The 12,191-nt window shown below is 36.8% G+C and overlaps 2 protein-coding genes across 2 annotated transcripts; one reads left to right on the forward strand and one right to left on the reverse strand.

Moving 5' to 3' along the window:
• Nucleotides 1-1,019: 1,019 nt before the first annotated feature.
• On the forward strand, nt 1,020-5,617 carry pmm2 (phosphomannomutase 2). The gene is made up of 7 exons (XM_073866227.1): nt 1,020-1,238; nt 2,349-2,460; nt 2,551-2,627; nt 2,764-2,861; nt 4,476-4,645; nt 4,873-4,988; nt 5,090-5,617. Exons 1-7 carry the CDS (start codon nt 1,164-1,166, stop codon nt 5,192-5,194), a joined length of 753 nt encoding a protein of 250 aa, XP_073722328.1. The 5' UTR covers nt 1,020-1,163; the 3' UTR covers nt 5,195-5,617.
• A 1,229-nt stretch (nt 5,618-6,846) lies between these two features.
• Nucleotides 6,847-12,099, reverse strand: ints15 (integrator complex subunit 15). Its single transcript, XM_055206076.2, has 8 exons — nt 11,941-12,099; nt 11,175-11,377; nt 10,517-10,738; nt 8,608-8,773; nt 8,224-8,528; nt 7,884-8,085; nt 7,766-7,805; nt 6,847-7,635 (listed from the first exon to the last, which is right to left on the reverse strand). The coding sequence occupies exons 2-8, from the start codon at nt 11,370-11,372 to the stop codon at nt 7,362-7,364; spliced, it is 1,407 nt and encodes a 468-aa protein (XP_055062051.1). The 5' UTR covers nt 11,373-11,377; nt 11,941-12,099; the 3' UTR covers nt 6,847-7,361.
• Between the last annotated feature and the right edge of the window lie 92 nt (nt 12,100-12,191).

The following is a 12,191-nucleotide window of genomic DNA, read 5'->3' on the forward strand; positions in this document are numbered from 1 at the left end:
ATCAGTGTGCAGTTATTAGGTGTGTTCAGCTTTGTGTTATGATATTTTAACATTCACCTGTTATCATATTTAACTGCATATGTTCACCTGTTATATTAAGTGTTCGACTTCAAGTGTAGCTGCGCAAACATGACATCAACGTACCGCGAGAGGGAAACAAAAGCAGTGTTCTCAAATGGCTGTCTCGCGGTACTTTGATGTCAGTCTGATCAATCTGCGCAGCTCTGCATGAAGTCGATCACCTAATATTATAATAAATATATTATAATAAAGTCGTGTGCTATTTCTCTTACGCTAATTTGAGAAAATCGGGGAAAATGTGTTTTTCAGTGCGTTTTATAATGAGTATCCATGTGAGTTTTGATATAATATAATAAAATGTTTAATGTTTACATTTCTCTAAAATCAACATTCTCTATGCACCAGCACCTCCTGTTGGCTAAATTGTTACAATAATGGGCATGTGTTTTCCTTTTTTTTTTATGTACACTTTACCCAAATTATATTGTCTGCATTTCTAGTCGTAAGTCATTACTGGTCGTATAAACACCAATGCATACATCATCATACTTCAAAAACATTTGGACAGTGTGTAAATATAGTTCCAGAATAGCATAAGTATTAAGAAAACTGTCAAAAAAGACAGAAACAAATCAGTAATGTAATTTCCTTATTTATTTAATGTCACAAGAACATATTATATCGTCACAGTAGATATTAGCAGCCAGAATAAATGTACATAAATCTTAGTTATTTTTAAACTGTGCTTTTTTTAAGTTTGTTTTAAGGGTTAAATAATAATTTAAAGACATTTAGAAAATATGAACATTTCTGGTAAGTCTTAATTTTATTTTTTCCACCTTTATTTAGGCAACATGAAACATACACGTTTGTACAAATAAAAGTATTAAACCTTTTTGTTATACAAAAAACACAATAGAATAAAAACGAATAAAACGAGGAAAACCGGTTTTGTTGTTGAGAAAACGTCATGGGCACGTGGTGTAGTACGTTGGTACAGCCCACTACACTTCCGACAACACGGAAGCTGTGACGTTGCACTGCTGCATGGATGAATTGAAACCTGCTGAAACTCACACACTGACAGTCTGACACAGAGATTTTGCAGGACTTCACGAAAATCAGACATAAAATTACTTACAATGGCCAATACAAACGTGGACACAACTACCTTGTGTCTGTTTGACGTGGACGGGACTTTAACAGCAGCTCGACAGGTAACCCTTTAGTTTATATTAACTAGTTAACTCACACTTTTAGATCGCATTTAATGTCTGGTTTTAAAAGACACTGATAACTCCTTTACGGTCATTTATTGAACATGGTTTTGCGATGAATTGAATGATTTTAAAATCAAGTTGAATGACTTGAATGAAGTTCTGAAGTGATTCATTGATTGACGGAAGTAAATGAATGAGTGATGTGCATTTACATAACAAACTGCGATTACATTAATCACATCCGACAAATGTGCGTTTTAAATGGTTAAATAAGTGTAGCATTGGAAGCAACTAATAAGCATTAGCATTTGGGCACATCCAAAATAACGCTGTGTAGTTACTGTATCTGTATTTTTGGTGTGTGTTTTGAGTGACGATAAATATATAACAATGGATATCAAATATAGACCTGAAATGACCTTTAAAAAATATACCCTGATTTATATACCCTGATTGATTCATGTATTAATACAGGCTTAAATGTCTCAAAGTATTTGACTTTAAACCTCCCCCATTGTCCACAACATTTGATGGCCCTCCAATTTAAATTTTTCCTACTAAAATATTCCCAAGCAATTCCAAAGAAATAGCTTGAAATAAGTTTTTGATAATTTATGTCTTATTTTTCAATTCATCCTGAAGCCCCCTAGTGGGCTCTGCCCCTCTGGTTAAAATAATAACATTTATTAAGTTTTAAGCTTTTCATTACAAACATCAAATTTAAGTAATAGAGAAATTTACTGGCTAATTGAAAAGATTTATTGGCCAATGCCAATAATAAAAAAAAATCCAAATATCGGCCGATATATTGGCCTATGCAATGTATAGGCGTATCACTATATGTAATGCACTATGACAGGCCTGATTATATGGGGTATGTTGTCACAATAGGAACTCGCTGTTTATGATGATACCAAAATTTCTGTCGATTATTCAACTTATCTTATGACTACTAAGATAAAGCCCTGTGACCACTTCCCTGTCTGAAAACTAGCCCTGGTTTCCTATTTACAACCATTGAAGAGCTCCCATTTTTAGAAATGAATGCTTAATAAACATTGTGTTTATTTTGTGTGTTTTATCTGTGTGTTTATTGTGTGCGTTTAGAAGGCAACAGCTGACATGCATGAGTTCTTGTGTAAACTGAGACAGCGTGTGAGGGTTGGGGTGGTTGGCGGTTCAGATCTGGACAAAATCAAAGAGCAGTTGGGTGATGATGGTGCGTATAACAAATACAATACATACAGTACAACTGTAAGCACACATTCAGCTTATTTTAATAGTCCACGTTTCTTTCATTTTTTTTCAGTGATTGATAAAGTGGATTATGTGTTTGCTGAGAACGGTTTGGTAGCGTACAGATTCGGGCAGCTACACTCTATACAGGTAATATTTCATACTCTGTAAACAATGTTTAATATTTTCATGAACTGTTTGAGGTACCCTTTACAATTTATAACAATTAGCTTTACCAATAACTTTTCAATTTTGATTATAAGTTTAATTTGCATACATTTTTCAGAATATTCAGGCTTACCTGGGAGAGGAAATCTTACAGGACTTCATCAATTTCTGCCTGAATTATCTTTCAAAAATTAAACTGCCTAAGAAGAGGGGAGGCTATGACACCTGGATGATGTTTAGTTAAACTATTTTTTATTATTTTATTTTATATATACTTTTCTTTTTGTTTAACACCCCTCACAAATTTCCCTATTAAAACCATTTGTGATTGTAGATTTGTGATTGTAGATCAGACTACAGATTTGTAAAATATTTACTATATCTTAAAGGAATAGTCTACTCATTTTCAATATTAAAATATGTTATTACCTTAACTAAGAATTGTTGATACATCCCTCTATCATCTGTGTGCATGCACGTAAGCGCTGGAGCGTGCTGCGACGCTTCGATAGCATTTAGCTTAGCCCCATTCATTCAATGGTACCATTTAGAGATAAAGTTAGAAGTGACCAAACACATCAACGTTTTCACTATTTAAGACGAGTAGTTATACGAGCAAGTTTGGTGGTACAAAATAAAACGTAGCGCTTTTCTAAGCGGATTTAAAAGAGGAGATACATTTTATGGCGTAATAGCACTTTTGGGAGTACTTCGACTCGGCGCAGTAACACCCTCCCTCTCCCATTATGAGAGTGAGAAGGGGAGCGGACTTTTCAGGCGAGTCAAAGTACTCCCAAAAGTGCTATTACGCCATAAAATATAGTTCCTCTTTTAAATCCGCTTAGAAAAGCGATACGTTTTATTTTGTACCACCAAACTTGCTCGAATAACTACTCGTCTTAAATAGGAAAAACGTTGATGTGTTTGGTCACTTCTAACTTTATCTCTAAATGGTACCATTGAATGAATGGGGCTAAGCTAAATGCTATCAAAGAGTCGTAGCGCGCTCCAGCGCTTACGTGCACGCACACAGATGATAGAGGGATGTATCAACAATTCTTAGTTAAGGTAATAACATATTTTAATATTGAAATTGAGTAGACTATTCCTTTAATATACTATTCATACAATCATATTTTTAAGTCTGTATAAAACGATTTCAGAGAATTGTTTCTTATCACATTATAATTGTTAGAAATGTACTGCTGAAACGATACAAAGACTGTGAACAATAATATTACTGATTTATGGAGTTACACCAGTAAATAGTTCAGGAGTATTTTAATGGATGCTCACGATTGTGTTAAGGGCGGGGCTCCAGTGCATCATCAAGGCACGCTTTAGCCCCGCCCCTAACACAATTGCGAGCATCCATTCAGGTTGTAGTGGTATTTGAATTAGAATTGAATTAGAATTAGAATTAGAATTTGAGCATGCAAGGATTTGTCGGACGTTGCTAGAAGAAGTAGCTCGTCAATATGATCTATGGCTTCGTCTATTTGTGCTTTCCAGTAAAGAGAAAGGTCACGCAAACTTTGCTACGCAGCGACCTGCAAAATGTCGTCGCACAAACTTATGTCTCCGGTTTGACTCATTCGCATGCATATGAATGGAAGTCAATGGAACAAAAAGTCTAGTGTAACCGTCACTTTAAGAGAGTGGGCGTGGTTTCAACACCAAAGTGGACACGCCCCCAGCGTTTGAGAGCAGAGAATCTTGCCTGTTTTTTCAAGATTTAGGAAATTATTTTATTTATTTGTTTATTATCATTCAAATTTGGCTGGGTGGTTAATAACACATTTTATATTCAATTTGTCATTTCAGGGGAACATTTATTGAATTTCGTAACGGAATGTTAAATATTTCTCCAATTGGTCGAAGCTGTAGCCAACAGGAAAGAATTGAATTCTATGAACTTGATAAGAAGGAGAAAATCAGAGAAAAGTTTGTCTCCGTTTTAAAAGAAGAGTTTGCTGGGAAAGGACTAGCGTTCTCCATTGGTTAGTCAGTCTGTGGCTGTCTAGCAGCGTTGTAGTCGAGTCCAGCTCATTCAAGTCCAAATCAAGGCCGAGCCTAAAGCTGTATCGAGACTCGGTCTTGATTCAGACTCGACAGTTTTTGGTCTTGATCTGGATTCGAATGAGCTGGATTGACTACAACACTGCTCTCTAGCATATAGCAATACTGTATATAACAATAGATGCATAAATAAAGTTATTTTCCGTAGGTGGACAGATCAGCTTTGACGTGTTTCCCGAGGGTTGGGATAAGCGATACTGTCTGGGAATTGTGGAGAAAGACTCTTACAAGGTCATCCATTTCTTTGGAGACAAAACAATGCCTGTGAGTCAAAGCCCAGCACCTATTGAAATATTACTCTCGTAATAGACTCATAAAGATCAAGTTTCTTTATAAAATCTCATATTTTTTTCTTCTCTAAACAGGGAGGAAATGATTATGAAATCTTCACAGACCCACGAACAATTGGACATGTGGTCACATCACCCGAGGACACATTGAGGATCTGCAAGGAGCTTTTTCTTAGTTAAGAAACATTAACCACGACAATCCAACCTCCAAAGTTAACTGACTGAAGTGTCTGTGAAACTATGAACATCTCACCTGTTTTGTTTCATTTAAACAAATGTAAGGTATTGAAGAAAGCAAAACACATGCTTTCATTTTAAATGGGACCTGGTACATTTTTTACAAGTTTACTGATTTACGAGTTTACTGGTGCTGGTGTTATAATGTGCTGATCTTCAGTGCTTTCTAACTCTACAAGACATCACAACATTATACATGTATTCTCATCTTTTTCTTGTATTCACTGGTCCATATGAAACCAGAGATCTTTTTTTGCAATTAACTGAACATACATGCCCAATAATAATAAATAATTGTATATTAAATTATGCTTGACCAGATAAGTGATGATAATTATCTAAAATTAAAGGGGACATTTCACAATACTTTTTAAGGATGTCAAATAAATCTGTCCCAAAAGTACGTATGTGAAGTTCTAGCTCAAAATACCCCATAGATAATTTATTATAGCATGTTAAAATTTCCACTTTGTAGGTGAAAAAATGTGACGTTTTTGGATGTGTCTTTTCAAATGCAAATGAGCTGATCTCTGCACTAAATAGCCGTGTTGTGGTTGGATAGTGCAGATTGAGGGGCGGTATTATCCCCTTTTGACATCACAAATTTCAAATATATTTTTTCACATGCTTGCCAAAACTAAGTTACTGGGTTGATCTTTTTCACATTTTCTAGATTGATAGAAGCACTGGGGACCCAATTATAGCACTTAAACATGGAAAAAGTCAGATTTTCATGATATGTCCCCTTTAAAATAAAAGACAACATTTTAGGTCCAACATTTTGCTCATTTAGGTAATAACAGACCCTATTTACTTTGTAATCAATACAATAAGTATTGAATAAGATGAATAAGATAAAGATCCTTCCCAGGCTTGAAAGTATGAGAAAATGTTACAAGAAAATGCGAAAACCAGACTAAAGTCTCAATGTAATGATGAAATTGGGGGCATCAAAGTTGGATTTCACTTGATGACGTTACTCATTTAAGATTAAATATATCAATGTTATCTTTTCACTGAGTTTTCTTTACATTATGTAGGATTTTATGTAAAAGAAAAACAGTAATTTACAAAAAAATGACAGGCAGGGAATGTCTCAAGTGTTCCCAGAATGTGCCTGTAAAGTTTCAGCTCAAAATATCCCACAGATCATTTGTTAAAGCATTACAAAATTTCCATTTTTGGGTGGGAGCAAAAAAAATCTGTGTGTGTTCCTTTAAATGCAAATAGGCTACTGCGCTATTGGCTGTGGGCAGGCCTGTCAGTGTGATGTCACAAGAAAAATGAGACTGCTTTGGTTTAATTGGGATTTTTTTCATTCCATGGTGGTTTTGTTCACACACATTTATGTCCAAACACCTTGTAAAAGTGGACTTTGCGTAATATGTGCCCTTTAATAAACAGCTATTTGGAGCAGGATTTGGACCAATGAGATTTCAGTGTGGGCTACCCAGTACAAGGACCCAGAATAAAAATAATCAGCTAAATGTTTTTCTTAAATTTCTCACACCATTCCTGGCTAGGACACAAGTGTCAAAATAAACAGTGTAAAAAAAATTACTAAAATGTATGTAAAATCATATTTACAGTAGGCATAGCTGTAAAGAGGTGTTTATTAGTAACACATTTGAAAAAATAAAAGTACTATTCTCATTTTTCCTCATTCTCCTGTAAATCCATAACAATCTACCACATGCCAATTTTTATTTGATAGATTTACGAAACTGGTATTTTCTGCTTCATTCAATTTAAAACCGAAGTAATTTTTCTATCAGGGCCAAAAACGGCACTAAAACTGCTTTTCTACTCAAATTGTGAACCAGATCCTAATAAGAACAAATCATTTTTTCAAAAATATATTTCAGGGTTTCTACAACAATTTTGTTAAAAGACATGGCTGCATTCAAGCTGAAATTCATTTTATCCCATATGTACAAGCGCCATTTTTTCGCCACAGCGAATATAAAGAATATCTGTTTATAATGAACATTTCCAAGTGAGGTTCCAAAAATAAGAAAAAAATTATTCTTGCAGTAGTTCACGTTGATGAAAACCGTACAAAATATGAAGTTCTCTTGCCAAGAGAAAGCGGGAAGTCTTTGTGCCCTGTTCAGCGAATGGGCCGGTATGGAAAGGCTGCAGGATGGAAGGCGTGTGGAGATAAAGAGGGGTGTGTGGCATGAGGTGTTAGCGGGCGATGCGAAGACAGTGCCGGGTGTGGTGACAAGACCGGGTGTGGACTGTGTGGGGAGGGAATGGCAGATTGGTGTGGGCTGTGAGGAGAGGGCCGGCCGGGATGGATGTGGGGGTACATGTTGGGCTGGAAAGGTCCTCCGTGAGGTGGAGGCTGTACGACTGGACCGGACATCACTAGCTGTAACAGACTGCAAAACAATATTCACATATATGCGTGTTGCACATCACTTAAAACAGTACCAGCTGTCAGTAATTACAAAGTGTAGACTGTAGTGTAGTGTATGTTTCTGTATGATTTGCTTGCTTACAGTTACTTACTTATTGTGAGGAAGTCTGGAGCACAAAGTCCGTAGGTCCTCTGAGGAATAGATGACATGGAAATGATGTCAATATGATTTTCAAATGAAAACCTAACAAGGTCATTATCATCACTAACCCCTGGCGCACAGAAGGGCTCCTGTTGCCATGGCGACCTGAAGGGCTTGTGCCAGCCTATCCAGAGCCAGCTGGATGTGATTGGCAGCAGGTTGTGGCGCGAGTTTCTCACAGAGACGACCGACTTCCTCTACCAGTGCGGCAACAGACTCGACAGGCAGCACGGCAAGCCGACCAATCAGATTCTGGTCTGTCAGGTGGACCTACAGAAGATTACATTTAAAGAAATCAAAATGCATTTTTGATGTCTTAGTTAGCTTAGGCATCATTTATATATGCTACTGTATTCCTAAATGTTCACTTTTATTAAAAAGTTAAGAAATACTTATCAAATACAACACCTGTAGCATGAGAAGGACTTGTAGAACACTCAGGTGTAGTTTAGAGTACAGCTCTTCATTCGCCGCCGACCCTTTTTCACTTTCTTCATGGCCGTTGGTCAAAGCCGGCTTTCGGGCTCTCTGATTGGCTAAAGGGGCTTTCACACACCATCTGAGCAGTCCCAAAAGAGGTGTGATCTCAAGGCAACCCAATGGCAGGCTGGAATTGAGGGGCGTGTTGATAAAGGTGAGGAGCAAAAGTCTGGGATCTTCCGTGATCCAACCAACCAGCATCTCCAACAGTGCAGGAGGCGGAGTCAGATCATCTACAAGGAATTGTATCAAATAATCACACAGACTGAATGCATAATGATGTTATTAAAGTAAAGAACAAAAGAAAACTACCTGAGGAGAAATCATATAGGACTGTCACTGCAGTGATGAGCTGACAGCAGAATCGAGGGCTGGCTGAACAGATGTTCTGAAGTGTAGAGATGGCACTGGGCACCAGCGTGCTGTAATCGTCCATTAAAACCTGAGCCAACCGGACACACCATGCAGAGTGTGTGCGCTGCACAAAAACACAGCAGATGCTTTACTTAAATAACAAATAACATACACATACAAGTTGGCAATTATATGGTAAAGTGACTACCGATATTACATTTTTCCACCGATACCAATAGCCGATTATTCTGACTAATACCCAATAGTGTGAAAATTTGAGATACTGATTATTGGCAGAATATATTGGCCATAACTATCGGATGTTTTTAAACTCTCAGCCAATAGTGTGAAAAATTGCTTTTATTGATCGGTACCGATTATTGACAGGATATATCTGCCATGGCTATCGGCTGTTTTTTTATGTTGGCCAATAGTGTGAAAATTTATTTTATCGTTCAATACCAATTATTGAACGGTTTATTGGCCATGACTATCGTCTATTTTAAAACTCTCGGACGATAGCGTAACTTATTTTCTTATCAATCTATACCGATAATTGGCAGGATATATTGGCCATGGCTATCGGCTTTTTAAAACTATCGGCCAATAGTGAGATTTTTTTTATCGATCGATTCGATACAGATTATTGGCAGGATAGCCATGGCTATTGGCTGTTTTTTTAAATATTGGCCAATAGTGTGAAAATTTGCTTTTAGCGTTCAATACCTTTTATTGGCAGGATATATTGGCCATGACTATCGTCTGTTTTAAAACTATCGTCCGATAGCATAATTTCTTTTTTTTATCAATCGATACTAATAATTGGCAGGATATACCATCCATCTATCGGCTGTCGGCTGTTTTTTTAAACTATCAGCCGATAGTGTGAAAAATCACTTTTATCGTTCAATACAGATTATTGGCAGGATATATTGGCCATGGCTATCATCTGTTTTTAAACTATCATCTGTTTTTTTAATCAATCGATACCAATAATTGGCAGGATATACCGTCCATCTATCCGCTGTCGGCTGTTTTTTTAACTATCGGCTGACAGTGTGGAGAAAAAAAAAACGCTTTTATCATCCAATACCGATTATTGGCAGGATATATTGGGCAATGCTATCGGCTGTTTTTAAACTATCGGCCAATAGTGTGAAAATTTGGTTTTATTGATCAATACTGATTATTGGCAGCATATACTGGCTATTGTCTGTTTTTAAACTATCGGCCAATAGTGTGAAAAATAGCTTTTATTGATCGATACCGATTATTGGCTGATTTATCAGTGCATCTCCAATAGTGCCGTTTTGAAATATTTGATTCTGATTGATCAATGTTGGCATTTCGTGGTCAAATACTTTTAATAATGACCACTATACTGCATTATGGAGTTGTCCCAGCCAATCGATTGTCACAAAATTATACTAGTTTGACGTCTTTCATATCGTCTTTCAACTCTTCTGATTTTTTTTCACTCTGCTCTCTTACGAAGTCAATGGGGTTACATTTTCACAGAATGTTCTTTTCATTATAGGACAATTTTACTAAGCAAAATACAAAATAGGGTTTTTACAGACTGGGTCACATATTGGGTCATATATGTTCAATGTGGTTAGTAGCTTTGTGACAGCCAATTAAATAAACCCTAGTAATATAGGATAATACAAGATCCTAGGCTGGGCTTCCTTTTGCAATAATGACAGGCCCATATCTTATCCTATACTTATAAATTAAAACCAAAACAATTATATAAACTTAGCTAAAATGCTTCACAAATATCATGCCACATTAAGACACTGAACACAAAAAGGCTTTATAAGCAAGAAAACTTTTATAAGATCATATTTTTTCCTATGTCACACACCTGTAGCCAGATAGCTGCACATTCTAGTATGGGCACCCGACATACAGCTATCGCCATAGAGACCAGCTTCCCAAGCATGGCCATGCGGCTCTCATCCGCCTTGTTGCCTTGGAGACTGAAGAGGGCGGAGAAAATGATCTGTCGGATGGCGTCTTTGCTTTGCTCCTGGAAATAACTGCACATGATTTCCAGCAGCTGCAGCTCCTGAATGCAGCTCATCCTCTGCGTCAAACACACACATGACGCATTAGTAAAAAACAGCCTCAGAATCTCTGTTTTTCATTTACTAAACATTTCCATGTGTATGTAAATTACATATTTTGTTGATGCAGTCTCCTACAAGCCTGTGGTTGTATCATAGTACACTGATGGTATCTTTTATCCTACTACTTTGCAATGCAAAGTCCTAAATGCATATGAATGAAAACAATCCATTGTTTGATAAAGTTTTTGACCTGTGCCATTTCTTCACTTAAAAAATACAGTTTGAGGGTTTGACATCAAAAGTTTGATAAAATAATGGCAAAATTATAATTTTACCATGAAGAAGTGTTAATAATACAATAATGTTAGTGTCCAGAAACTTCTTGTTACAAAAATGCAGCATCCCTTTGTAAAGGCTATAATGTCTTTCAAGGACTTAAAAAAACTCTTTCACCTTTGGCTGGATGTTCCTGTCTTTAGGGACGTGAAATATGAACTCCTCCACCAGCTCTATGGTGGCCTTCTCCAGTCCAGGTGTGGGACCAGTGGAGCTCTGCAGCACGCTACCCAATGAGATATCCAGGTGATACAGAACCTCTTTAGCTGCACTCAGCGGATCGCGCCGCAGCAACGCACGCCGGATGTCACTCATCTCTGCTGCATAACAAACAAACAACCTCATTAATGTCATCAGTACCAAAAACCATCATGGTTTATCTGGACTACTAATAATAGAAAAACTAATGGTTATAATTGGGATCTGTGTTGGTTTTAATGTAACTATAATGGTCTCTGGGGGTCTCTCCTGGTTGGATGTTGGCAGATGGGAACCAGTACAACACCATTAAATACCACAGCGGGGTAATACCATGATTAAATATGGTAAAATCATGGTACATATTTTGAAGTTCGCATATGGGATCAAAAACAATCACCATTAGCACCATGATATAAAAAATTACTACCATCTGACTTCATGGTTATGGTAACTTATCAAATACAGAAACAAATAACTGTATATATCGTATCAAGAAAACAGCAGCTTTTAAAAATCACCATATTTGGATAAAAATGGGTTGATTGCAATAAGTACTAACAAGACAAACAAAAACACTTCAAATGTGGCACACATTGTCCAAAACGATGCTTTACACACGCACCGTCAAAGTTACTCGGTTCAAGCACCATAGTCTTTTTATAACCTCAAATCACAGTCTTACCTGGTTAAATATGTACACTTTTTACACGGTTTTCCTCCAAGCAGCAAATAAATCGTTCATAACTGAAAATGTGAAAGATGTACATCGCATAATAACTACGGAAACATGTAAAGGACATTGCATACTCGGCTGCGTTAGGAGCGACGCGACTCATCGGCGCCCCTTGTGTTCTGGAGATACATTTACATTTTTTCATTTACACATTTGGCAGATGCTTTTACAAGGTATACATTATTTTAATACACGTGTTT

This window comes from Misgurnus anguillicaudatus, chromosome 3 (assembly GCF_027580225.2).
Source record: "Misgurnus anguillicaudatus chromosome 3, ASM2758022v2, whole genome shotgun sequence".
NCBI lineage: Eukaryota > Metazoa > Chordata > Actinopteri > Cypriniformes > Cobitidae > Misgurnus > Misgurnus anguillicaudatus.

What these genes read in the sequence shown, in the direction of transcription:
- pmm2 (XM_073866227.1), top strand. Translation starts at nt 1,164, where the DNA reads ATGGCCAATACAAACGTGGACACAACTACCTTGTGTCTGTTTGACGTG. An exon ending in CTTTAACAGCAGCTCGACAG is followed by an intron (nt 1,239 to 2,348) that starts GTAACCCTTTAG and finishes GTGTGCGTTTAG; the next exon opens with AAGGCAACAGCTGACATGCA. An exon ending in AGGACTAGCGTTCTCCATTG is followed by an intron (nt 4,646 to 4,872) that starts GTTAGTCAGTCT and finishes TATTTTCCGTAG; the next exon opens with GTGGACAGATCAGCTTTGAC.
- ints15 (XM_055206076.2), bottom strand. Translation starts at nt 11,372, where the DNA reads ATGAGTGACATCCGGCGTGCGTTGCTGCGGCGCGATCCGCTGAGTGCA. An exon ending in GTGCAGCTATCTGGCTACAG is followed by an intron (nt 8,774 to 10,516) that starts GTGTGTGACATA and finishes GTTTTTGTGCAG; the next exon opens with CGCACACACTCTGCATGGTG. An exon ending in CCTATATGATTTCTCCTCAG is followed by an intron (nt 8,529 to 8,607) that starts GTAGTTTTCTTT and finishes AATTCCTTGTAG; the next exon opens with ATGATCTGACTCCGCCTCCT.